The sequence below is a fragment of the Scaptodrosophila lebanonensis genome, unplaced genomic scaffold (assembly GCF_003285725.1).
Source record: "Scaptodrosophila lebanonensis strain 11010-0011.00,11010-0021.00 unplaced genomic scaffold, SlebRS2 tig00001415-arrow-pilon, whole genome shotgun sequence".
NCBI classification, from domain to species: Eukaryota; Metazoa; Arthropoda; class Insecta; order Diptera; family Drosophilidae; genus Scaptodrosophila; species Scaptodrosophila lebanonensis.
The window spans coordinates 9,726,712-9,749,446 of NW_022060742.1; the positions used below are offsets into that span (position 1 = coordinate 9,726,712).

Consider the following 22,735-nt stretch of genomic DNA (forward strand, 5'->3'; position numbering starts at 1 on the left):
TGTTTATATATGGGTAGACAAATAAGTTATAGGGTACCAACGGAGGTGGATGACCTATTAATTTGATGTTCTGCGTGTTAATATAGTATAGTCAGATGGTTAAGCCGATGTCCGAGAACTCGCCTTGTCGTGGTGGGGGATGCTTAATCTGTAACGATTCTCCAAGAACTTTGTGTCAAATAACTAGGGGTGCTCCATTTAGAATTGACCTTTCTATGTTAGTCGAATGGTTTACCATTCTTAATTAAAATTCTAACTTATGATTTGTTTAGTGCTCATATGTGTATATAGACCCAAAACTTGTCACCTTGATGTCGTAAACGTATGGTATATGGGAATACTTCGACACGAGTTAGTTTCTATGTTTTTCAAACCATTGTCCTGTCGCACTAAAATGCAAACAGATAAGTCTTGGTTTTTTGGTCGAATGCCTAATTTTAACATTTTTGGAAATGTGAAGTTCGACGACAGATTTTTTCGGGAGCAATATATATATTTTCAATAAGTTTATTAAAAATTATTTTCATTTTCTAGTTATCTTTGAAATGGAAACGGCATTCATAGTCGCTGGCTTATTGGAGAATGATATTTTACTTTATTTTTAGCAAAGAAACATATACAATTATTTAAGCAATAACAAATCAAGTAGAAATAATATAATGGCTGCAAGTTTAGTTTTTTTTTTGTTTTACGTTTTATATATTGGCACAAATTCTTACGTCTATTAAATCTTCGACTTGTAGTTTTCTGTAGATCCGTTTGCAAATAGGACCTCCAAGTTGTATGACCGACAGTCGATTTGTTCGATATTTGTTCGTTGAAAATCCTTTAGTTAAGATCATTTTTCGTCATCGTTCCACTCTGGCAGTAATAGTTCAAATCAAGTAATCAAGACATTTGTCCATTTGCGAATTTTTCATTTGTTATTTCTGATTAGCTCTTGACATTAGTTAAGGGGGCAAACGCCTTGCCAAATATCTCCAAAGATCAAATTCGGCGTTACTCTCACATCACGTTTGTTAATAACAACATTTCTGATGCACCCCTTAAATGTCTGCTTCGTTTTAATGCCTGGGGCCTTTTGGAAGGCATGATGGCCGCCCATAAATAGAGGTCGATTTGTTTTTGTCATGGCCGAGCTTTCATTGCCCACTCCTGGGAGCGAGCTTACGAAGTCAACCGCAATGGTTATTACGAACTTAGACTTGATAGCTTGGACGTTACGCCACTTGCCATCGCAGAAACTGCCGTTGTCCGGCAATGTGTAGTTTGTGAAAATTATGCTCCTGGTATCGGACTTCACCGTGAAGAACAACGTGTTGTCTACCAGTTCGAGTATAAGATAGGAATTCTTTCCATGAACGGAGAAAAGTAGACCGTTTGGTTCGCGTGGCCGGAAGTCGAAGCTAATGGCGATTTCAGTTCCCACAGAGAAGCGATCAAATAGCTTAACATATCCAGTTGGCTTATGGAAAAAGACTCCGTTTTCTACCTGATCGGAGCATGGTACTACATTATAATTTGTCGGCTCAGTCTCCAGATGTTTGCTGTTGAACTTAATGTCACGGAGGCAGCCATTGTAGAAGGAAGTGTTGCCTCCAAAATGAGTAAGACGTTTCACATCTGACTCGACAAATCTGTCAACGCCGCCCACAAAGATCGGATATTGTACCATAAATGGACGTGTGTTCCGCTCTTCCAGAGTTACAAAATCCTTCTGTTCTTTTTGATCAATAATGAGACTTATTTTGGTGTTTGTACGCACGGCCTCCACCGTATGCCACTGGCCATCGTTTAATTCGAACTCACTGCTGATGTTTGCGTTAATGGGACCGATGCTCATCTGATGGAAAATATAGCCGTCTAGCAAATAGACAGCAATGAAGTCATTGTGTGCCTCGTCTGCCGCGTAGAAGAGCAAGCCATTTGGATATTCGGTTCGGAATGAGATGCCTATATCGTAATGTTTGCGGATTTTGACTGGAAGAGATTTAATTTCCAAACGCTGTTCCCGTAGAGAATAGAAACGGTAGCCGGCTTCGACGAAGTCAACGTCGTAGTTGGGATTGACGGGTAAGGTGCAACGCTCATCGGTCGGCTGATTTAGTATCGGCGGTGCTTTAGCAATTAACGGCCTTTGCGTTGTTCCCAAAGGTGGAAGGGGTTTATCATCGACGGGTAATGGGGCGATAACAGGGCTCTCTGTTGTAGTTGTTGTTGTCGTTGTTGTAGTAGTCGTTGTCGTTGTTGTTGTTGTTGTTTTCACGGGTGGCCTGTTATTGGGCTCATATTGCGGCGGTTTAAACGGATCACCGTGGGGCACAAGTTCGTTTATTCCGCTGGAATAATAATGACTTAATTCTTCGGGATCGTAAGCTGGAAAATAGGGCAAAACTTTAAAAAAGAATTTTTTAAAGAGATTAATATTTTATTACCTAGAATTTCCTGCGGACAGCTGTTGATGTTGCCATTTCTCTTTTCAGCGCTGTCGGCAAAGTTAATTATTTCATGATTCACGGTTACATCCTTAATGCAACCAACAAAGTGCACCCGTGTTGAAAGTGCCCCCTTGGGCGGTATGTAGTTATCGGGCAGGCCGCCAAAGAATACGTCCCCACTTTGAATGTACAGTGGCTCCGGAGCTGTAGGCAGCCTGCAGTATACAATTGATTTATTATTATTGAATATGTAGTTGCCAAAAAAATGTGAAATTCTTACCGCCTGTCATCTTGGTCATCAATTGATAGACGCAGTTGGTCACCATTATGGAGAACTGTAACCACATGTTCTTCCCCGTCGTTGTACTGATGCTGAGCAGAGACCAATTCACTGCCCTGACTACGCAGCTTTAGGTAACCATTGTCCAACGTTAAGCCGATATTGGAGCTCTGGTCATGATTAGCTGCATAGAAGAGCACTCCATCGCGTTGACGAGTCTTAAAGCTCAACACCACATTCAGATTGTTGTCCGAGGAAATGTTGGCGGCACGTAGATAGCCGTGATCTAATGGTGCAAAGGACAACACTGTCGAGTACTTATTGGGACAGCCCTCCGAGATACCCGTGCTGTTAACGTGCTCTGTCAAATCAATTTGATGTCCCGAAATGGTTACATCGTCAATGCATCCATCGAAGTTCTGGGCGACAATTTCGGAGTGGTTACGTTTTCCTGGCAAGCCACCAAAATACATTCGATGCACTTTAGGCATTTCCTCATCGGAACCTGGAGGGGCCTCTTCTTGCATCATCAGAGCATCGTCAACCTTAAGCAAGCCGCGACGGCCCTCACGTACGGCCGCGACGCGATGCCAATTGTTGTCGTTGTAGCGATTCTGGGTTACGGAAGTGAATAGGCCATTGCCCAGCTTGAAGCGGAAGTACACTGCACCGTCAACCAACTCAATAGACATAAAGTGTTTGCCACGGCCGTAGAAGAACATAAGACCGTCCGGGGCATCCGGAGCAGCTTTAAATCTAAACTGGATGTCAGAGCGCGATTTAAAGTTGTGTGGCGTGGCTTTTAGTTGCACAAAGCCATTGCCATTAAAACGTAGACCCGTCACAGGCATTTGATCTTCAAGCAGTACGTCTCGTTCCCGAGCGCCTTGCCTGTTGTCGTCAGCGTATACAAAGTTCCACAAACCGACTGGCTCATCGCCAATTCGTAAATCCTCGATGGCGCCCTGGAAAGAGTTCGTGCGAATGTCCTCGGGCGGTGTGAAAACTGAATCATCCGAGTAGCCACCCACAAAGAGGCGACTGTTACGGTCAACATGCAGTACACTGTTCGGTCCCTCTAAAATGCCTTCTTTCACGTGTTCCTGTTTGGTGCCATTCTGAAGTTCCTCGCGTATTATCAATTTAGCTTTGCGTCCCACGCGATCCACAACTACCTGGTACCATTTGCCATCTGCCACATACTTTTCATTAGTTATCCGTTCTGGGCCGTTGCCCAGATCCATGGTCAATATTGGGTAGCCATTAACAACTTCAAGGGCCATGAAATCTTCGTTCTTGATGGGAGTTGTCTGACTGTTTGTTTTGTTATGGTTTCCCAGATACAATAAAAAGCCGTCGGGTTTCTCCGTCTTGAAGAAGGCGGAAACCTTCGTTTTTGTAGCCAAAAGAGGCGTTTTTTCCGGTGTCTTTAGTTCTAGCACTGTGTTGGGCTCGAACTGTACGCCGACCTTGATACTATTGGCCAGTGTTCGGGCTGTGTCTATCTGACGCTTAAGGTGCTCGATGTCATTACTTAGCTGTTGACTCATCTCACCGACCTTCTGCTGCTGTTCAGTTATACCGTCTGCCAGTTCGTTGAGAGTGGGTATGGAGGATTGAACAATATCTAACTGATTGTTTGCTTGCGAAACATCTTTCCTGGCTATTTCGACATCCTTGGAAATGTTGCGCGCCTTCTCCAGCTCTTTTGGCGTTTGCTTGCTCACGGGCTCCAAAATTTCCAGCACGTCCTTTAGTATATCCAATGCATCGGTGGCATTGCTGTTCGAGTTTTTCCACATATCTCTCTGGGTTTCGGCTGGTAGGTTCTTAATTTTCAAGTTGGTTTCCTTCAGTAGCTGCTCTGTTTTCTCATTCAAGTTGGAGATTTCCTGCACTTTGCTTGCGGAAGCATTCAAGCGTGGCTCCAGATCGCTTTGTACCTTTTGCAATGCGTTTCGTGCTTTTTGCAACAGATCGGTGGACTCTGAGTTGCCATTTAATGCGCGCTCCCCAATACCTTCCGTAATTTTTGTTGCATTACCCGCCGCAAAGCCGGCATCCTTGGTAAATTGTTGGGCACTAGTCACAGCGTCTGCAATATCGGAATAAGCTCTGGCCGCCCTTACGGCTGGATAGGAACTTGCTGTCATATTATTATAGTTTTCAGTCAAGCTTTGGGCACGAGCTGTCAGGTCATTCGCATGGGCCTCCGCCTCTCCGGCTAGTTGTGCCGCTTCTTTGTATTCCATCTCTTGATCGGGAAAATATTTGTCCACACGTTCGTTCACGTTGTTTAGCTCATCCAAAGCGCTTTTTAGCTCCTCGACCTGCTTGTTGATATGCGACAAAGTCAATGCACTATTAATCAGAAAGTTTCCAGCTTCTTTTATATTTGTTTCGGCCTCCTTTTGCTGTTCAGAGACGGTATCAAATTTGGAGTTGTCGTAGGCTCGCTTATTCGCCTTATTCAGGAGATCCACATCGTCTGCTTGCAACTGCGCTTCTTTACTCCATCCATACAAATCTTCCAATTTGTCACTAAAATCGCCAATATCGTTTTTCAGCGCGTTAAGAGTTTTATTTTGTTGCTTGATCGGACTGACAAGATTATCAACTTTCTCAAATACTTCATGGGCGTCGTTCAGCAGTTTCTCATTGGGAGTAACCTCAATTTTGGTTTCATTAATTAGTTGCAAAATGCCCTGAGCCTGTATCAAAGCTGCATCGATCTTCGTGCTTGCAGTAGCTTCTAGATTTTGAGACAAATCTTCAACGGCAGCAATGGCATCTCTGGCCTCTGACACGCTGTTCTCAGCATCTTTGCGAATGTCGGTAACGTTGGCTAGAAGCACGCTTGTGCGGCGACGAACATCCTTGGCAGTATCCACTGTTGTGTTGACCAGCTTAGCATAGGCTTTGGTTGCTGCCTCCAACTCGCTATTTTTTTTACGAGAGGGGTCTAAGTTGACACTCTTTGGATCGAGAGCAGACACCTTTGGTAATAACGACTCTGCCATTTCATCGTAGTAATTTAGCTTTTGGCTCGTGAAGAAAGACTTAGTTACTGTGTGGAAGTCATGCAAAACACCATCAATCTGATTGCGCATGCGATCGGTTACATCAAGAAGCGCGTGGTGACACGAGTTGCATTCCTCACAACCATCATCCTTAATCAATACCCAGCGATGCGGACAGGCATCGCAGCGTTCGCCTATTACTCCTGGTAAGCACTCACATTGGCCGGTATACGGATTACAGCCATAGCCGCGCGAGTAGCCCTCGTTGCACCGACATGGCGTGCATCCATTTTGGCTGTAGTTCCAATGGTCCGAAGCACAACGGTCGCATTGTCGTCCGGTAACGCCGGGCTTACACAAACATTTCCCAGTATGGTCGTCGCACTGAGTCGAATTGGAAGCCACGCCACAATCACAGGGTCGGCATCCGAGTCCGGAACTAAAGCCATAATGGTCGGGCTTGCATCTGTCACACCGCTCTCCAATCACATTGTCATGGCACTTGCAGTCACCAATAAACGGATCACACTTATATGTTCCCAATTCATCACAGTCGCAACTCTGACAATTCTTTAGCTCCACAGCGTCACCGTAGAAACCTGGCGCACAGAGATTGCAGGCTGCTCCCGAAGTGTTGTTCAAGCACCGTAAACACTCGCCTGTACGCGTGTCACAAGCCCCCACTTCATCGGGATTGATGTTTCCGGAACAATCACAAGGCTTGCAGGTGTCTCCTTGGTTCTCTGGTTGGCCATAAAATCCATTCGCACACGCTTCGCAACGTGGTCCTGTGTAGCCAGGTCGACATTCGCAATGAATCTCACTGCCGGACTCTGAGATTTCGCAGCCAGTAGCAAAGTTATTGGACTCGAAGGGCAGAGGGCAAGCGCAGATCATACAGTCATGGGGCGTACCAAATGTTGAGTTTCCGTAATAGCCTTCGATGCACATCTCACAATGCTCGCCTCGCGTTGAGTGCTGACAGTCTTTACAAATGCCAGTGGCGCAATCGCAAGTCTCGGCATGACCGTTGCACTCGCAGGGAATGCAGTAACCACCATAGGGTCCATTTGGATCGCGGTAGTATCCGGGAGCACAGTCCTCACAAGAGTGGCCAGCATAGCCGGGTGGGCAATGGCATTGTTCGACTGCCAAGAACTGATAGACACCGGTGCCATCAGCGTCTTCATCGGCCAAGGTAAGATACACATCCGATAGCTGAGTAACCAGAGTTTGCTCCCAATAGTTTGCACGTATAAATATTGACTTCAGATCGCGGAGTGCCATCATGAATTCTGCACGCGAGACGGGCTTGCCATCTATTTTCTGGAAGTTAGATTCCACCATTTGTAGGCGGTTCTTAAATGGCAAATTGCTGGCAGGCTGCTCATAGCTTTGATGCAACAGTATGCTATCCTTACTCAATAAAATCACATCGGGGGCTACAATGGACTTGCCCGTAAAGCCACTGGTAAAATAAAGTGTATAGGCAAGATCTCCACCGTAGGCGGAAATATGACTGTTCTGGTTCAGTAGATAGTCCAGTACACCAAAGTAAGCAACGCGCTGATCGTTCATGTCACGCACCGAAAAGTCTGCTTGCAGCATGGTCTCGTTGATTATCAGCTCCTCCGATGAAATATCCCAGATTTCAAATTCAATTGACTTAGCATTGAATTCGGCTGAATTAACGGAAACCTTCTTAAACAGGCTTACATTGTAGACCCGCAAATAGGCGCTGTCGCAACGCGAAGTTTTGCCAAAGCAGAAGCAGGTGGTGCAGCCTTCAGGATTATTAGCCTGTAGATTGTAAGTTCCATCGATGCACTGGTCACAGTCTCGACCAACCACGTTCTTTTTGCAGAAACAGCTCCCGTCGATTTTGTCGCACACTTCCGCCTCAGTTCCTGGCTTGTGGCAAGTGCATTGCTCACAACGTGGGAAATTGAAGAAGCCATTGGTGCACACATCGCAAGCGCGTCCTTCGATATTCGGACGGCATTCACAGGATCCGTTGAACATATCGCACTGACCATTACCGTTCGCAATTCCCTGATAGTTGCAGTTGCAATCCTCACAACCGATTACCTGATGGAAACCGTAGGTGTTCGGTCGGCAAGTATCGCACAAAGCGCCAATCACATTTGGAGGGCACATGCACTCTCCAGTTGTGGGCTCGCACATAGCCGTGCTGGGACAGTCGCAAATTTTGCAGTCGGGGAAGCCATAGTATCCGGTACGACACGCACCGCATTGACGTTCAATTACGTTGGGCCTGCACGGGCACTGTCCACCGAACGGGTGACACTCAAAGCTTGTAGAGCCAGCATAATTGCAATTGCAGGATAGGGCGCCGTCGTTGTAGCCTGCTGTCAGGGAAAAGACTGCTTTCTTGCAGAACTCAGATGCGTTATGCGTGATGTAAAAGTGATCTTGGCCACAATCCCTAATGAACTCTTTGGTCTGATCAAATGTTTCTTCCACCAATAGGTTGTCATTGAACTGATCAACGGGAACAACAACCAGACGATCCAACCAAACTCCTTGAGGACGATTGTTCTGTAAGATTACAATTTCATTGATTTAATCGTAATTGTTTCATGTGCCATCATAGCGATACGTACCATAATTGTAAATTTGAAGTCCTCTTCAATGTCAAACCACCAGTCCTCGCCACTGGGGCGAATTACTCCACGGCAGCCGGAGCTCGAAGGGCAGTGAAGAATGTCGAATTTGCCGTCGTATTGGTTTTTACCAGCTGTCAGAGTATACAACACCTGGTATTTGGGATGATGGGGTTGATAGTATTTCACAAGTATGACATAGCGTCCAGGCTCCAAAACCTTCGATCTGTAGACCAGGATCGTTGTTTTAAATGGATAAGATACACATGTATATGGATTTAACAATTGATACTTACTCCACAGCAATCGTTGCGTCTTGTTTACTATCTAGGTAGACCAGTTTGACGCTCTCATCGAGCACAGCATATGGGGGTTTATTTTCCGCGATACGATCGTCATGGTCGGTTTCGAACTCTATTTTCTTGGAGTCCGGCACTGATCGGAATTTCGGTGTCGCGCACTTTCGTTCGTGCATTACACAAACTGAGCTGGGATTTATATAGTCGGTAGACCACTGCTCCACTGGTATAGCTGTAACTGAGATGATTCCAATGCGATAAACAGCATCGTCCAAGTTCGCCTGCAAGTCAATATGTATAGAATATGAATACATATACATACTTGTATAGTATATTATGAATTGTACACAAAATTATTGATTACTTACGTAAATCGTAACTGGCTTTAGCTCATCCTTGTTTATGTAGAACACTTTCTCACGGCTGAACTCGTCGATGATAGGAATGCGACAGGGTGTAGAGTATAGGCAGGGATAAAGCAGCGTTGAGTCACGGTTATCTTCGTCACCCAGTCTAATATTTATGTAGTAGGTGTTGGAGTGGTTCCGATCGCTGATATAATCAATTACAAAAATATATCGGCCACTGTGTGGCACGTCCACAATATAATTGAGTTCACTTTGATCATCGGTCAGCAAAGGTATATCTCCCTCGTGGCTCAAGATTTCTAGGTGCTCATGATCTCTGTAGAATTCAGTGGGCTTAATTGGTTTGTTGTTCGAATCGACGACAAACGGTGCGGTGGCTGGCTGAAAACTGTAAATTTAAACAATACAAGTATATTAGTGCCATAACTGTTACTTTCCTATACTACTATATATGTATAGTACTTATATGAAATACTTAAGTCAATACATACTCTTCTACGGATGGATATTTGTAGTGGCGACAGAGCTCCATGTTGCCCAGCTCACAAGGATTGTCAATGTGACGAGTCAAGATAGATGCCTCATAGTATGCAGCTGGCAAAAGAACGAAATAGTCGAGCATTACATTCTTCTTAGTGTTGGTAATGAATGTGTATCTTCCTGGATCGAGGACTACGGCTGCTGGCTTGTTGCCCTTATCACCCGATACAGTAACAAATATTGGCTCAGAGGTGGGACGTAGCAACACTTTGACCCTGAAAAGAAAATATGAAATCGAAATTATTTTGATAACCATTACAAAAAACTTGCTACTCACTTCTGGTCCACTTCAAGTGGATTCTCTGACTGGATTAGTATGCTGGCTGTGACGTTATGCTCATTCGGGTTCACATAACGTATGACGATGCGATAAAGCGAGGACTTGATGACAGTCAGCTCGTTGCGTACTTCGCCCTGTATGTCATTGAACACGGCATAGCCCTTGCTGCTGAAGCCAGGGAATATATTTTCGTCATACTGATAGCGGACCTGAGTGCCGGATGCTGTCGAGCCATCTTCGTACTCGTACTGGAATTGGTGAAGTGTTGGGAAATAGTGGGTGCTCAGCGGTTGTGTGCAGGCCAGGCCTGTAACACGGGGATGGCATTTACACTGGCCCGACTTCTTGTCACATTCACTATGCCTTGCTCCCCCCACATCACAGTTACAGTCCCTGCAGCCGAACAGCGAAGTGCCGTCCAGATCGAAGGTTCCATCGCGGCATTCGTCGCAACGACGTCCGTGCGTGTTTGGCTTACATGTGCACTGGCCGGATTTGGATGCGCAGGTGTCCAAAGCGGCGATGGTACCATCCGTTAGGCAATCGCACAATTCACAAGCATCGGGATTACTGATGTTCAGATTCCAGTAAAGCGGCTTGCACTCGTTGCAAATTCGACCTGTGACGCGTTCCTTGCACTGGCATAGTTCACCCACGGGCACAGAGCCGCAGCCAGCGAACTTATCGATGACCCCAGCAGGATCGCAATTGCAGCCCTCGCAGGCCGGGAAATTGTAGAAACTTTCGGCGCACTTACTGCACTGGCGTCCATTAAAGTTGGGCAAGCAGAGGCATTGGCCATCAGTGTCACAAGTAATACCCTCGGAGCCATGTTCATCGCAATTGCAAGCTGTAAGAATTTGGAAGTTATTTTTATTAAAATTGGAACCGGATCGCTCGCTTATGCCCATTCAGAATTTCACTTTTATAAGCCAAACAATTTTGAATTAGCAATCTGTACAATCCTAATCAAAATAATTGCAACATCAATGTCTGTATTCTGCTAACTGGCAGATCCAAAGGTATTTATAAAAAAACTAATGGCGCAGCTTAATAGCTTCTTCATTTTTATAGAAGAAAGCGAAACATTGCAAACTTTAGATGTATCCTTATTCCTTTCCTTGACAAAAGTGTACCTACGACTTCATTTGATTTCATTCTTCGAGCTGTGCATCGCCAATAGAACGGTACGTCCCCGTTTCTTAAAGCTCTCTATTCTCATATCCTTTTGAAGCTTGCTGAGAACTATAAAGAAATTTCCACCGATTTGCGAAAATTTACACTTAAAGTACAGAATTGAGAACAAAATGAAGTAAACTTTTAAATCTTGACAAGTTCACTGTACAGATAATATTAAAAAACTATAAGAACAATGGCAGTGTTGAGAATAAGCCCTGAAGTTCTTGATGGTAGAGATTTATCTTTTATTTTGAAAGAAGTGGTCAAAAATCCAAAGATCATTTTCATAGCCTATGGTGGAAGGGTATATCCACCCTATGAATAGGTAATATGTATGTACATAGATATATTCTTGATCAGCATGAAGAATGATCTAGAAAAATCCTGCCTGGTTCTCAATTAATACTGCTCCTTATTCCGAATTAAGTTCTAGAGGTCTAAATTTTATGAAAAATGTAGTAATTAATGCAGTATTTAATTAGTTTAGAATTTGTATTTCTATTCTAAAAGTGTTAAAGCTTTATTTTCAACTTACGCAAGCATTCGGGATAGTTGAAGAATCCAGCACTACAGAGGGTACACTGTTTGCCCGCGAAATTGGAAAGACAGTTGCACTTGCCGGAATTGTCGCACGTGATGGCCGGACTTCCTGTTGAGGAGCAGTTGCAGGGCTGACAGTCTGGATAGTTGTAATAGCCGGGCAGACATTGATCGCAGCGTGGTCCACCGAATCCTTCGCGACAAATACACTGACCAGAATTCTTGTTGCAGATCTCTGACTCTGTACCCTGTATATCGCAGTCACAGTCTAAAATTTCAGAATGTATTTGCAGGGTGATCAAAAGGATGACGGATTCCGAACATACATTGACACTTCGGGTAGTTGAAGTAACCGTCCTTGCAGGTCTCGCAACGCTCGCCACCAAAGCTGCTCAGGCATTTGCATTGGCCTGTCTTTAGATCGCAGTCGTTGCTAATAGAACCGATCTGGTTGCACTCGCAGGGCTTGCACTCGGGGAAGGCATAGTATCCTTCGGCGCACTGCTTACAGAATGTGCCAGCAAAGTTGATCTTGCAAGGACATTCGCCGTTGACGGCCTCGCAGTGATAGCCATTGGTGCCATTCAAATTGCACTCACATTCGCGACAATTTGGATACGAATAGTAGCCATAGGCACAAGAGTCACAGTTGGGAGGCTGGAAGGCCACTTTGCACTCACAGCGTCCAGTCTCTTCCTCACAGTGTCCCGTCGAATAGAAGTGGTCACAGTTGCAAGCTAATCGGGACAATCAAAGTTTGTTTCAGTTGTGGTCCTTTGCCAGCTAAATTTCTACCTACGTGAGCAGACATCCGTCTCGTTCCAGTACTTGCCCTTGGGACGATAAAACTTTGGCACACACTGATTGCAATTGGTGCCCATGGTGTTGTGCTGGCAATTGAGGCACTTGCCACCGCCATCGAAATGGCCATGGATGTCTAGCGAAAGTCCCTTGCGGTCCAATTCCTCATCGTATTCGCATTCATTGGTGTGACCGTGGCAGTTGCAAGCTACGAGAAGGATGATGATGTTCAAAACTCAATGTTTAGAAAACAATTTCGGGCACTTACGTTCGCAGTTAAAGGGACGGGCGTTGGTGTTCTGGCGCCACTTCTTCTGCTGGAAACCGGGACAGCATTCGTTGCACTGAATACCGCAGGTGTGGTGCTGGCAGCGGCACGCAAGTATCCGAACCGGGCTCCTTGGATCCTTAACGTCACAGGTGTCAGCATGGCCATTGCACATGCAGCGACCACCAATCGAAATGTCCTTGATGGAGTAGAAGTAACGACGTGTCACGGTTGGATCCTGGCGAGCCACAGACATCAGATGACCCAGAAGATTCTTGGTCCTCAACAGACGTATGCGCACATTCGTAGCACGCGTCCATTCCTGCAGTACTGTCGAGTTAAAGTAGTTGGTGGACGAAGGACGTTCGTTTAAAAGCATAACAGGTATTTCGCCATTCTCCAGCGGCACAATTTTCGAATATTCTGTGGTGCAGATGACATCATCGTCCCGTGTGATGGGCTTGTACGTATCCTTGCCGAAATAGGTCTCACAATCGGCAGGCGTGTCCGAGAAGTGCTGCCATGGCGTCCACGTCTTGCCATAATCCGTTGATTTCTCCAAGGTCCAAAGGCCTGGACGTGGCGAGTTGCCCATACGTATGAATAGGTAAGCGACGTGGAATTCCTACAGCAAACATATAATTATTTCATAACAATTGATTTAGGGAATTATACATAGTCTTGTTTAGTTCAAGATGTGTTCATACTATGCTAAGAAAAAATTAATTTAAACTATAGTTGTTGGACCCAGCACATTCATTAAAGTTGATTCGAATAGTAAACACACAACATTTATACAAAAGCAAATGTTTAATGTAGAAATATGTGGATATACACTCTGGGACAAAAAAATAAGTACACATCCCTTATATTCAATTTTTTATCTCTTTTTGACAAATATAATATAACAATTATTTAAATTCTTATTAAATTGCACAAAATAATTGTTAAATAAAATTCCAACTAACATTCAATTGATATCAAAATGTTATTAAAGTATATGTATATTTTAAGAAAACAGTGCAAAAAATTCTTTAAATTGAAACACGGTTGTATTTTATTTTAGATTCGTTGAATGTCTCTATAGCTATATCGCCAAGCTACATTAATTCTCGTTTTTCAAAACTTCGCCTCAAGCGGCAATAGATCGAATCTTTGATTGTAATACTTATTATATTCGCCAATCTGGTTTCCGGTTTCTTTGTCCGCTTTCAAACGATGCTTATAATGAAAGTACAAGGTGTAGAACTTTAAAGCCATGCCAGCGCTACAGTTTGAAAGCCCCACCAACCCTTTTCCCTGCTACACCCATTAACCAAAAATGTAATACTGTACCAATGGTTCCTAGGGAAGCTAAATGATAAAGAAACTCGATTTTGGTTAAACTTTACATTATAGTGAACCACTATAGAACTTAAAAATAATAAATTTGGTTCTGATATCGAAATAAACAGAAATTTGTGTTTATATTATATCTTATCTTATCTTCCTTATTCTATTTTTGCACGGATCGGTCATATGGCAGCTTTAAAAAACTGCAGCTATGTATATATGGTTTGCAAGTTTAAGGTCCGTAGTTGTTAAGGCTCAAAAGATATCGGTGTTCATACGGACAGACATTATTCCTATTATACTCGTATATTTATACATTTTACTTCGGGTGCAGGGTATGCAAATATTGGAGTAGCTCTTATAAGTTAAATTCAATGTTGGTGTACTTATTATGCTGGCCATCTGTGTATGCATAAGTACGAATATGTTCATATTCATGTACGCCATACATCCACAAAGTCGGCGGCATGAGATCATTGTTAAGAATTATCTCCAAACGAAAAAGCGGTCTCTAGCGCACTAAATTTATTTGCGGCCGCTCAATGTTTATTTTTCCGTATACCCTATACGCTACAAATGGGTATATACATTTCATTAGACTTTATAGGCTAAATTGCAATGATTATAATCGAATCGAATTTGATCAAATATTAAACGAGACCGATATGCTTTTTTATTTTTCATGCGAATATCAAACGTTTATGGAATTTTACTTTCTTTAGCTTGTTGCAGAGTATACCGTGTTCGATTATTCCTTACCAAATGTTAAATGTTTGCTTTTTAATTTGAAGTCAATTGAAAACAAACTATGTGAACATGTATATGAATTCGTTGACTGCTTATGTGTTTATGTATTTTTGGTTGCTTTATTTATTTATTCACAATTGCTTTGATTTTGTACGGCTTATTTACCTCTTTGAATGGACTTGAAAAGGGAATTGGTATACATACACGTATGCTGTTGTATATATATTGCAAAGATATGTATGTATAGAGAAATAAAAAAATTGCAGGTGCATTGCTCGTTGGTACTTTTTAATTTAACAAGACTCTACTGTTTTTTGTATTGTTACCTCTAATGGGAAATATTAGAAAAATTTATATTTGAATCTGTTCAAGATCTGTTTCAGTCGATTTTCTTATGAACTGCAACCAACTTTATACATATATTTACTATCAAAATCAAATACTTATATACAAAATTTAAATACGTTACTCGGATAGCTCCGGTACCATATCAATCATTCACATATATTGAATATAATTAAATATTTTGAAATATCTTTGGTTTTAAAGTTAAAGCTCGATTGCATATGGGGTGAAATGCGATGGAGAACAGCTTTTAATGAATCAAAAACTTCTTTTTTGTTACCATTATAAGATCATTAGCCATTAAATTGGGCAATAGACGCATTTCCCACACCTCTATTGTTTAAATGAGCAATCAGATTCGCAAATTTTGTTCGATTGTTACAGCTGAACAAATCACATTTTCGCAAATATTTTCAGAGACCAACTTAAGTCGTGGCTCGACATACTCGTAGTCTTCTCTATTTATGTAAAGCAGACGACGTTACAGCGCAAGACCTACTGCATCTGCCTCTGTCTCTGTAGTTTAAACAATTATTCATGGCAAGCCGTTAATTAACTGTTGCGACAATGTAGGCAGCGCTTTTGTAAAACATCATATTGAAGACAACGGCGGTCCACAAGCTCATATGCGTCTGTTAGATTGCATTTCAAATGCCCAACACTTTGCTCAGCATTATTCGTATTCTATGAGCTCATTTCTTAACTTCATTAAAAAGGCTTCTTTGGCGATAGCAGCAAGCAACGCGCTTCCGTTGCAACGATAAGCGAAGAGCATTATGACCCCATCGCTTTATTTATTAAAAAAAAAACGCACGACTGTGATAAGTGTGGGCTGTGTCCCGAATACGGTCTTCTATATACATACATATAGTATAAACAATATGTACAATAGTTTTGTAGTCTGACTTATCAGCGAACACTACATAGAATTTCATTCGCTTCATGAACTCAGTTATGTTGCAGACTCAAGGAATTATATTTTATTTCACATTTTGTTGCTGCTTATCTCAGACGCAAGTAAAAATAGCTCGAGAGAGATTTTTAGGTTCAGTAATTCTAATGCTTTCTGCGCTTCATTAAATAAATAATCAAATATTAGAGTTACTTTTCAAATTGAAATAACTTTAAATTTTCTCTTTCTAAAATGTATCTCCAGCAAGAATTACATAATTATCTCAAAATGTGTTTTTAAATATTTAATACTTAAAACACAACTATTATACACAACAACTTTTTGTAAATCATACGTTTATACTATCAGATGTAAGTATATCCCTTAACACCATTCAATATTTATGCTGGACATATTCTAAATGAAGACTTTACGACCAAAAGGAAATGAATCTGCTTTCAAGATCTATACTTTAAACGTTTCGTCTATCAATATCAAGAATTAAAATAAACAAGAATTTCGGCCTTACCACAACTACAAGTATTAGTTATATGGTATTCCAATTGGTGAGCATACAAGTATTATGTATTTGCCACTCCGATCAGAATTTTTGCAAAGTCTTAAGTTATTGTGATGTTTATTTTAAGGAACATAAAGTATAGATATGGTATAGATAACTATATTTTCTTCAAATTTTTGGACCCTTAAAGTTTTCATGGCATACCCTTTACTTGTAAAAGCATGCATAGGGTATAAGGCAAAAGTCGTCGCCCTGGGTTTGTTGTTTCTATGTCACTTTTTTTCCATCTCCAAGACTTGGGCATGAAAACTGAAACTACAGAATGGTATGTGCTACATATGTATAGCATGTACACATACACACATACTTTGTAGTACATACAGACCAGAACAAGCTGATAACCCACAACATTGAAGGGGCAAAAAGTGTGAGCTCTGTGCACAGAAAGAAAAAATTCAACAGCTCAGCATATTGTGTCTTTCAGGCGAAGGCATGAAGGCAACGGCGTTGAGGTCGAAAATGAAATGAAAACACATTAAAAAATTTTTAATTTTATGAGCCTGTCTGGCCAAACCAGCGACGCCGTCGTTGGTAAGTGCAACATAAAAGACTGAGAGCTGCTGCAGATACGGCATCGATCGTTGGAACCCATAGGAACTTGCCACAGACACATACACACACACACACACACACAAACATGCTGCATAAACATACAAACATGTGTGTCTTTCTTTCAGGTCTCAATTCAATTTTAACTCCAAACTGCGCAAGTGTGTGTGTGTGTGCAACTTTCAGATACAGCTCTGAAATATATACACCTTTCTTTTCTGTTCTTCTCAGCTGCTGCTGCTGCTGCTGCTGCTTCTGCTTACCTGTTCAAAATTGATGGTTAGGTTGACTTCGTTGAATTTCATGCCGCGCGACAAAGGCGGACTCTGCCACCAGGCCTCGGTACCATCGATGGCATTCTCTGGCGGATGATTCTTCTCCGGAATGCTGGGATCGCAATAATCGCAGACCTAAAAAATATCAATCAAATAACACATAGCAAACACATGTTTCAAAACAAAACTAACTTCAATCATTGCTATAAATAACATTCAAATTGGAAATTCTCAACACATGGCGCTCAAAGCAACTCGAAATGCAACACAAAATTTAGAATTCAACTTTTTCTGTGTATACATCAATACAAACATACATACATATACATATATATATATATATATATATACTTGTACATATGTTTTTAAGTATTTACTTGTGTGTGTATAGTTAACAAAAAGAAAAAATAAATGCAATCGTCAAAAATAGAAAATATGTACACACAAATCTTGTAATATTTGGAGCATCTCTTTAAATTACAGTTTTTCGACATGTTCTATCAATCTTTAGCTATAAAATCGTACCTGTCCCTGAATGACCGAATAATCGATGTGATCGTTCTCCGTATTGGCACCAACAAGCTTACAGTAGAGCTCAGGACCATCGGTGTCCTCGCCACACGTGGCTGTTGCGTAGATTTTGCGTCCGGTAGCCAAATTAAAATATGGCGGCGTTAGCTCAGCAATGCTCGGCTGCGGCATGCAGAGCATGGCGATAAGGCACAAAGCCAAGGCCACGCCCATAGCACAAAATGGAGCCGGTCGAAGCCCCATAGTGGCACACACACTCACACAGGCAAACGCGCGGATGAAAAAAGTCCTTCGTTTGCAGTCCTTTTGTTCACTTCCGGTTTTGAGGCTCACTTAATCCACTGTTTACTAGTTTTAAATTTCTTTCACCACACTTTTTCGCTTCACTTATTTATTTTTTAATTTTTTCCAGAGCCCATCCAACCGCACTGGATGGCTCGTCGCGAGCAACTGAACGCACTGCAGCGAGAAGTTTTCCTTGGCGTCCGAAAAATATCTTTCAGCTCGCACAACTACCGATCAGTCGCTGTGTTCGTCGGTCGGTCGCTCGGTCGGGCGATCCGGCGATCGGACGTCTCGTCGGCTGTTCGGTTCGTCGTCGTAGTCGTTGTCGTCTCGCCGGCTATCCCAGCCCCATTTACTCGCTTATTTATTACTTCATCGCTTAAGCAGCTGACAGATAACGATTTTGCCGGCTTTGTTTTGATTTCGTTGTTTGTTTATTTTGTCGATTCCCTCTGTGCACTTCATGTGCTGCTCTTATCTCCCACTCATTCTGCTCTCTCTCTCTCCCGCTGTCTCTTCGAAAAAGCCGGCCGGCGTTTTTATGCTCTTTGGCTCCAAGTTGAATCGTAATCGGGCGCAGTAATCTTGGCGCGATGATGTTTGTAACCTCTCGCGATTAACCAGTTTTTGTTCGAACGGAAATTTTATTTGCGCAATCAAAATATATTGGAATTGATCGGTCGCCTTAAGTCATCTTTTAGGCGTCAATTTTTTTCGACTTTAACCTTTTGCATCGAAACAATTCTACTGTTAAATTAAAATAAAAGTAAGTGTTTATTTCAATTACTTAATATATTCGATTAGAATATATGTAGTAAGATCGTATTTGTACATAGTCGAGTGTACTTTAATTTTTTGCCAAACAAAGCGAAAAATACAGCTTAGTATTTATGGGTATTCTTTTAAATTCTTTTTTTTGTCTATTATTAGGTAAATATTTCATAATCAGCTTTTGATCATAACATGTTGTTGTTTTATAATATAACTAGGAAAAATCATGTATGTATTCCTGTCCTTCCTCTAATATTTATGATATAATCCATAATATGGAAAATTTCCAAAGTTGCGTGCAGTAAATAGAGCTAGATTTTGATTATGGCTTGGATGACTTGGAAACACATAATAAAAATGTATCCAATATTGGCGTTTCTGAGTGATACCAAGACGCTTGAAATATAAAAATATATTTGCAAAGGATTCTAATCAATCTTTAAAATCAATCATGCATTACAAGTAATATTTTAATTTCTCCTGTTTTTGGTATTATATAGAAAACAAGCGATTTCAAAATGCTGGAATCTAAAGTACTATAACATATTAGAACACTTATACAATAAGGAATAGAAAATTAAGAGCTGTTCAGCTAAAATAATACAACATAAAAATAATTTTGATATCAAATGTGTACCTATTTTTTGAAACTTTACAATGTACAACAACATTTTTATTACATTTATAAAGCGTAATTGTAATAGTAAATGTTTTCTTTTTTCTTAGATTGTGCAACATTTTGACTCTATGGCCGTAAACCTCAATTAAAAACGGCAAAAAAGAAAAAAACTGAGACTGGTGGTCCATTGAATAAGGCCTCGGACCACATGCAGTATTTAAGAATCGAAGGTGAATAACGGCTACGATATCTAATTGGAAATCACTGAAGCTTAGCTAAACCGACATACAAACTAGCCAGTAAAAGAGCCAAACTTGAAATTTGTTGCTCCAGCAATCAAAAGAGACAGACCAACTGTGGCAGTCACCAAAGCTAAGTATATGGTGTGGCAACACCGCGCTTTGAAAATCACGATCAAAAATGTGTGCAAAATTCATGACCAATCCGCGCCACATGTTGCAGTTGCAGCCCACTGCTCGAAGCTTTTTGGAAGCCCTCCTCAAAAACTGGTTGTTAATTCCCCAAAATGCAATGACAAAATTAATTACTCTGATAAAGATAAAAATGAGTGTCAGCCAACCGGCCTGGCAGCCGAAATTCTGTGGCCTCAATTGGCCGGTCGGTCGCTGCTTGTGGCCAAAAATATTGTGCAAGCTTGCTTAAAATACAGCAGCCGCCTTGTGGATGTAAACGAGTTCTAATGACGTAATCAGCACTTGCTATTTATGTTTTTATTTGATTTGATTTTTTTTTTTAAATTTTTTTTATTTGCAAATCACGCAGTCCGCCTTAGTGACTGGCGAAAAAACGGCTAAACATATCGCAAGTAGCATGCATGTAAAGTGATTTCGACATCAACGAAAAGTTCTTTAAACCGGCAGCCACAAAGTCGTCGTTTCCATTGCCCACACACTCAAGACTTGCCGGATTTCTGCCGTTCACCGACTTGCTGCCCCGAAGCGGCGTCGCGTCTAGATACTTATTCGTCGTTGCATTTTTAATTTCGTACTCAATTCGGTTCTAAGACTCGGCGCGTGTGCATCGACGGAAATCGCAAGTGAGCTGCAGTGTCATGGTGCTGTTGAAAGTCGTCAAATATCTTGTTGGTTAGTAGATACAGTAATCTGCAAGATAAGTGTAAAAAACAGGAAACCAATTCGAAATGTTATTGGATTAGAATAGATAAATAGATTGGATACAACATACCCGCTGCGATTGTTTAATTCGACAGCTTAGGAAGCAAATTTAATTTCAGCTTGAAGAATGTGTTCAAATAATATCACTAGTAAAAATAGCATCATTGTTTGTAGTTTCATTAAAAAATATATAAAATAGACATATTTATGTACATGTATGTATGTATTGGATGCGCACTAAGTTCATTTAAATAAAGTGTTGTTGCTTTTTGTTTCTATTTAAGTAAAAACATGATGTGTTCACGTTTTCAAATTTGAAATCAAAACGTACATAGCAAATGAGAAATAATAAAACAACAATTGAACAAATTGTTGAAATTATTCAGAAATGAAAAGGAACGTTGGAGAAGTGTAAGCCAAATGAGTGAACGAACTGACTAATACTGCTCATAAGTTATGAAAATAACAATTAAATTAATTAAATTCAAATGCCATTCAACACATATATACATACTTGTATAATGTGTATACAATATTGTAGAAATTCGGCTCATTGCTGAGCTAAAGATCTTACATAAAGCTTTTGACTCAAATTTATTCAGCTGGAATCGCTTTGTTTTCAAATTTTGTGTGACTAAAAATATCATGAAAGGAATTTATTTCATTAAAACAGCTAGTACTTACACTTTTTATATTTTAAATATAGAACTTTAATAGTAAGTTATGTCTTTATTCGATTCGTAGGCAGATTTGTCTTAAAATACATAATAAGGCTCTTGCTGTCAAAGCAATTTCGTGGCTCAGTAAAATCCCTCTGAATAGAAAGTTATTTTAAAGCCACGATTACTGATCATATTTGTCATTATTCGTTCCTTATTCTTATTGAATTGCAATATTTGTACACTAATATTTCATTTAATAACATTTTCAGGAATTTCTATAAATAATTTTAAAGAACTATAATTTGGAACGCACTTTAATGAATAATGATAACCAGTAATTTATAAATCAGGAGGCGTATCAGAACCCATACATATTCGTACATAAATGTATGATCAGCATGAGGAGACTAATTGATATATATATATATATATATATATATATATATATATATATACTATATATAGACATGTCCGTCCGCATGAGCACCGATAAATTTTTAATCAAAACAGCTATGAACATCAAACTTTTTATGTAGACTTGTCCTATCCACACGCAGATCAAGTTTATTACTAACTATAGGATATATTACATTCCAATTTTATATAAGACCGATCATTGTATACCCATGGGACATTATTTGTTTATAAACATATCTTAAGAAAATGTGGCATTTTATGATAATTTGATGTTTCCAAATTGGCTTACTATATCACAAAGCAGTTATAGGTGTACGAAATTTTCTGTTTGTTTTGATATCGTAATATAATTTGGAATTTTAGACCGGTATTACAAAGTTTGTTTCATCTGATTAGCTGTACTTTAGTTTAGAATCTCTTTTAATGTGGTGTTTATAGTTATTGTCTTCATTGCTTTATATATTAATCTTAGTTTTTTTCGCATAAAACTATTGATATATCTTTGAAAGACATTTATTGGTATCTTTTTTTTTACTTTCATGATCCTTCGAAGGCTGCGTTGTGCGCGTCTGCAATGAGATGTCGCAGAATATGAGTTCGCTGAATAAAATGTTTAAGAATCAGTTAATTGAGACTTATTAGAAAAGTAACAAGCACACACTCGTTTCTACTCTCACACATTCATTAACAGATTTTCAATGGTTAGCCTTTAAATAATTTGTATTCAATTTTTAGCGCGTTCGTCGCCTAAGTCTTTTGATTGTGAACCAATAAAGAGTTTTCTATAAAAACATTTCCCAAAATGAGTTTACTTTTGAATGGGAGTATAAGAGCATATTTTTTGTTGAATTGGAAGACGAAACTGCAATATTCAACCTTGATATATGAGCTCGAAAAGTTGCACTTATTTTTAACAGTCTGCCAGTCGTGGCGTCTCAATGGCGCACAATGTACGCT

The 22,735-nt window shown here is 40.7% G+C and overlaps 2 protein-coding genes across 2 annotated transcripts; one reads left to right on the top strand and one right to left on the bottom strand.

Annotated features, from left to right (window-relative positions):
• Nucleotides 1-572: 572 nt before the first annotated feature.
• Nucleotides 573-18,270, bottom strand: LOC115633070 (laminin subunit alpha). The gene is made up of 14 exons (XM_030530440.1): nucleotides 17,883-18,270; nucleotides 17,346-17,492; nucleotides 12,638-13,262; nucleotides 12,368-12,577; nucleotides 11,895-12,305; nucleotides 11,564-11,836; nucleotides 9,847-10,699; nucleotides 9,521-9,784; nucleotides 9,030-9,417; nucleotides 8,659-8,942; nucleotides 8,363-8,588; nucleotides 2,719-8,297; nucleotides 2,436-2,653; nucleotides 573-2,376 (listed from the first exon to the last, which is right to left on the bottom strand). The coding sequence occupies exons 1-14, from the start codon at nucleotides 18,129-18,131 to the stop codon at nucleotides 947-949; spliced, it is 11,157 nt and encodes a 3,718-aa protein (XP_030386300.1). The 5' UTR covers nucleotides 18,132-18,270; the 3' UTR covers nucleotides 573-946.
• Nucleotides 18,271-20,522: 2,252 nt separating this feature from the next.
• On the top strand, nucleotides 20,523-22,449 carry LOC115633052. The gene is made up of 2 exons (XM_030530398.1): nucleotides 20,523-20,669; nucleotides 22,332-22,449. The coding sequence occupies exons 1-2, from the start codon at nucleotides 20,636-20,638 to the stop codon at nucleotides 22,418-22,420; spliced, it is 123 nt and encodes a 40-aa protein (XP_030386258.1). The 5' UTR covers nucleotides 20,523-20,635; the 3' UTR covers nucleotides 22,421-22,449.
• The last annotated feature ends 286 nt before the right edge of the window (nucleotides 22,450-22,735 follow it).

Coding starts and splice junctions, on each gene's coding strand:
- LOC115633070 (XM_030530440.1), bottom strand. CDS start 18,131: ATGGGGCTTCGACCGGCTCCATTTTGTGCTATGGGCGTGGCCTTGGCT. Junction 13,263..17,345: donor TAACCATCAATTTTGAACAG/GTAAGCAGAAGC, acceptor TGTTTGCTGTAG/GAATTCCACGTCGCTTACCT. Junction 8,298..8,362: donor ACTTCAAATTTACAATTATG/GTACGTATCGCT, acceptor GTAATCTTACAG/AACAATCGTCCTCAAGGAGT.
- LOC115633052 (XM_030530398.1), top strand. CDS start 20,636: ATGGTGCTGTTGAAAGTCGTCAAATATCTTGTTG. Junction 20,670..22,331: donor AGTCGTCAAATATCTTGTTG/GTTAGTAGATAC, acceptor GATCCTTCGAAG/GCTGCGTTGTGCGCGTCTGC.